General features: G+C 44.5%; 1 protein-coding gene across 1 annotated transcript; it reads right to left on the bottom strand.

Moving 5' to 3' along the window:
• Nucleotides 1-602: 602 nt before the first annotated feature.
• LOC140243069 (uncharacterized) lies at nucleotides 603-2,861 on the bottom strand. Its single transcript, XM_072322805.1, has one exon. It carries the CDS (start codon nucleotides 2,742-2,744, stop codon nucleotides 603-605), a length of 2,142 nt encoding a protein of 713 aa, XP_072178906.1. The 5' UTR covers nucleotides 2,745-2,861.
• Between the last annotated feature and the right edge of the window lie 1,137 nt (nucleotides 2,862-3,998).

Genomic DNA, 3,998 nt, shown 5'->3' with positions numbered 1-3,998 from the left:
TTCACGGAATAATATAATTCATTGCACATATTCACAGTGAATGAAATCATACAGCGTCTTCACACACACACACAAAAAAATGACATCACCAAATAAGACAGATACATGTGTACGTATATATCATTTTTTATCTGTGTTCAGACACCGTCACTGTGAGCCCTTGTGTATGAAAATTGTTGTAAGCTCTTTTTTTTACACACATATGTACGTATATTCCGTGTCATGAGCGTTCTGATGCCCTTAAAGGTTATTAAAACCAAAAAAAAAAAAGTTAATTGATCATCTATCTAGTTTGTTTCGGTCAAAAAGCCTCAATTTACTGTTACAGATATTACGCGTCATTATCATACAGAAGTGTAATCAAAATACATATTAGCACCAACTTGATATACATGTATTTCTCTGGTCGAAGAGGGAAATTCACAAACTCCAAGGAAATTACATATATTGTACTATGTCATGCAATACGAAGTTATCAGATATATCATTGTTCAGTGAGTTATTCACATTGATATTGCTTTACTGCGAAAACAACATGCACTAAAAATCACACCCAACTCGTTCACACCATGCTAGTCTCGTAGTAATTTTTGCAGTCAGTCTTATTTCCGTGTGGTAGACTCCCCATGTTGTATGTGGGCGTATTGAGTTTTTTCGCCCTCAATGTAAACTGTGGACCGTTTTTCCGCGTCTGGTCCTAAGTCTAACTGTGCATAAACCAAACCTTCCACATTCCTACTCTTTCTTTCCTCAACAATCTTCTCACTCAGTCCAGCTTCGCGACACTCATCGCCCGATCTCGCTGCCATTTCTGCCACAATTTCGCCTTCAAGGTCCAGTTCATCGTCAAAGTCTGATGAAAAGAGTGAATCATCCTCGTCCTCGTCATGCACATCCTCATCGACGTGAGCTTTGGAAAGGCCAGGAGACAAGTTGGCGTATACTGGGCCATCGTTCATATGATTCTTGGGAGTATTCGAAGGGTGTTCGGCACGACCGCCAGTATTCTCTACGTCCTTAAGTCGAAATTGCCACTCAGGAGGCGGGGGGTTAACCACTACTTCGATCTCCTTCAGCCTCATGGACGCCTTGCCACTGGCTGCAGACTCACTATTGTTAAAGCTCTCCCGATCTGACTTTTTGCGCGGCCTCTTGAGGGCAGCCACTAAGGATGGCGGGATCCAGCTTGGAACAGTCTTAGGGTAGCGTTTCGTCTTAATGAGAAAAATAAGAAGAACAACAAGGGCAATCATTAGAAGCGACCCTATAATTGCCCCTGCTATTCCAGAGTTGTTATCATTTTTTCCAGGATTGCTGTTGCTAGAGACTTCATGTGTGTTGATGCCCCCTAAACCACCACCATTACGCAATATAGAAACATTGACATCATTGTCTTTGTCGTTTGCATTAGTCGCGTCAGCTCCAGTATCTGCCTCAATCTGAGCAGCATCTCGCCTCGTTGTAGGTTCAATTACCTTTCCTGATGGCGTGGTTAACTTGTATGGGGTATTCTGCACATTGACGAGCGTTTTTCCATCAGGTACGTTTGTTCCTGCTATGCCAGTCTTGTCCTCATTTTCCGTACCTGCCTTTGTAGAGGTTGGTGTTATTGTGCGTCGTGTTGTCTGTCCCCTGGTCGAGCGGTCAGTAGCAGCTGGCCGAGCTGTATACACGGGAGGAAGCGGTGGTGGGATTTTTGGATCAGTGACGTCTGGCTGAGTGTTACTGGGAAGAACGTAAAGCACAGAGCGGGCCGTCAGTTTCTCGCCAGCATCCGTAACCACAATACAGCGAACCACAGAATTACTGTCATTTAATGTGGTTCTAATCACAGTTAATTCAGATTTGTCAGCAGACACCAAGAATCTATTTCTCGTTACTCTGATCTTCGAAGCTCGGCTACCGTATCCAAAGACCCATCGACTGACAGGTCCGGCGGATGATCTACAACCGAATGTTGCACTGCTTCTTTCTGTTACGTTTTTTATTGCTGGGTTAATGAAGATGGTATGAGTTAAAGGGTTTGCAATGGTCGATATTTCAATGGCTGGTAACGGTATGATTGAACAATTTCGACTGCCTGGCACATATGTTTGTCCCTGGCTACAGACAAATTTCTGGTTACGATCAGAATCGAGCAGGAATCTGGTAAAGTAGATGGAACCATCCGAATACCGCCCTTGTGTCACTATCTTACTTCTCGACGTTTCATTCCACCAATTTAGAGCTTCATAATTTACCTGGGGATGCATCTGCTGAGCACAAACAAACGTGACCCGCTGACCCACAGTTGGAATGGGTGGATTTATTTCACAGGTCGGGATTGGGATTGGGACACGAACTGTCAGTCTACCGGCTGCTGACTCAAGAAATCGTCCCGAAGCGGTTACCTGACAAAAGTACATCCCAGCATCTTCATATTGCACGTCCTGTATCTTTAGGTCATGTTCTCCCATCCTCGGATCTCCCACAATACTGAAACGTTCTGGGTCGGCATTAGCCAGCACGATGTGACCTAGGATGCTGATATCTCTCAGTGTATTACGACTATCCACCTTTTTCCATGTTACACGCAATGTAGACGGCTGATCCCCTGCATCCAGGTATAAATCACATCTCATATAGATAGTGTCTCCCGCGTACGCCGACACAGTATCGGGCTGGTTTCTGAATGACAAACTCAACACCATTGACGTCATGGAGTAACAAGTCAAAAGTAGACAGAGAAAACTTGACTGTTCCATGTCGAGGCTATATCCTATAGATCCGATAATTTGTCCAAATGAGGCGCAGACACAACTGTCAATGCATGATTGTCCTTAATTGAGGGAAGATACGACATACAACAGCTTACAGTTCATCCCGATAACTGTCTAACCGCTGCTTGTTCACTGGCAAAACACCACATAAGGCGATGGATGTGCGATGACAGAGCCGTTCCACCGTCGAATGAGCACTACGCGAGGGGGGAACACAGTGAGTCAGTGCATACAACGTCGTCTGGGGCAAATGTAATACTGCCCTCTATCAGACTGTCATGGTTACCAAGTATGAAGAAATATCGCTGAACCTGAACACGTGTAACTATAATGGGGAAGTATCTCACAAAGAAGATGAAAAAGAAGAAAAGAATTCAGACTCTCACTCATGATTTGGTCGCATGTGCATGCTAAGCAAGTTATTAGATGTTCGTAGTGACATGTGGGAGCGTCAACTCAAATTGAAATGGATGAGCGTTCGTTTTATCACAATCAATGGAAATTACCTTTACTTGATAAGACTTTCGCCTGCTGGCTCTGCAGGCTTCTTCAGATCGAGCGTTGTGAGAAGGACTTCCCACGAGCCGACGTAGCTGGCGTACGCCGATCGGAGAGAATGGGATCGTATATTGAGGAAAGTGAATATTGTCCGAGGTCTCGGTTGAAGGTTCTCCCTTGTTGTTTCCGAATTTGAATTGTTTCCCTTATCCAGCGTGAGGTTTTTCCAGAGTCTCTGGCTAGGATGGAACACTTCTTCCAGTTGATGTGGTGGTTTTCACTGGCCACATGGTCGCTGATGGCCGACTTGTGCATGGTGGAGGTGGATTCCTTCTTTTTCCCTCTTGTGTAGTAGGACGCACTATCTATGTCTACCTCTAGTTTGTGTTCATTTTTTCTTGAGCCAAATTTTCTAGCTGTTTCTCCAATGTAGCTTCTTTCACAGTTACCACATGGAATCTGGTAAACTACCCCCGCTTGGTCATCGATGGATCGTTTGTCTTTTGGGTGGACTAGGATGTTCCTGAGTTTCTTGTGTGGACTGAATGCTGTGGAGATGTGGTATTTCTGGTAAATCCTTTGCAATGCTTCCGAGGTACCCTTTGCATATGGGATGGTTACCAATTTCCTCCTCTGATTGGTTGGTTTGGTCTGTGAGTTCTTCTTGGTTTGATTATCCCCCCTTTTCTTTTTGGCTTTCTTGAAGGACCAGCCAGGGTATCCACATTTCATGAGAGAGGA

Source organism: Diadema setosum, chromosome 19, assembly GCF_964275005.1.
Source record: "Diadema setosum chromosome 19, eeDiaSeto1, whole genome shotgun sequence".
In the NCBI taxonomy this organism is placed as follows: Eukaryota; Metazoa; Echinodermata; class Echinoidea; order Diadematoida; family Diadematidae; genus Diadema; species Diadema setosum.
This window is presented reverse-complemented; position numbering and strand designations above follow the sequence as displayed.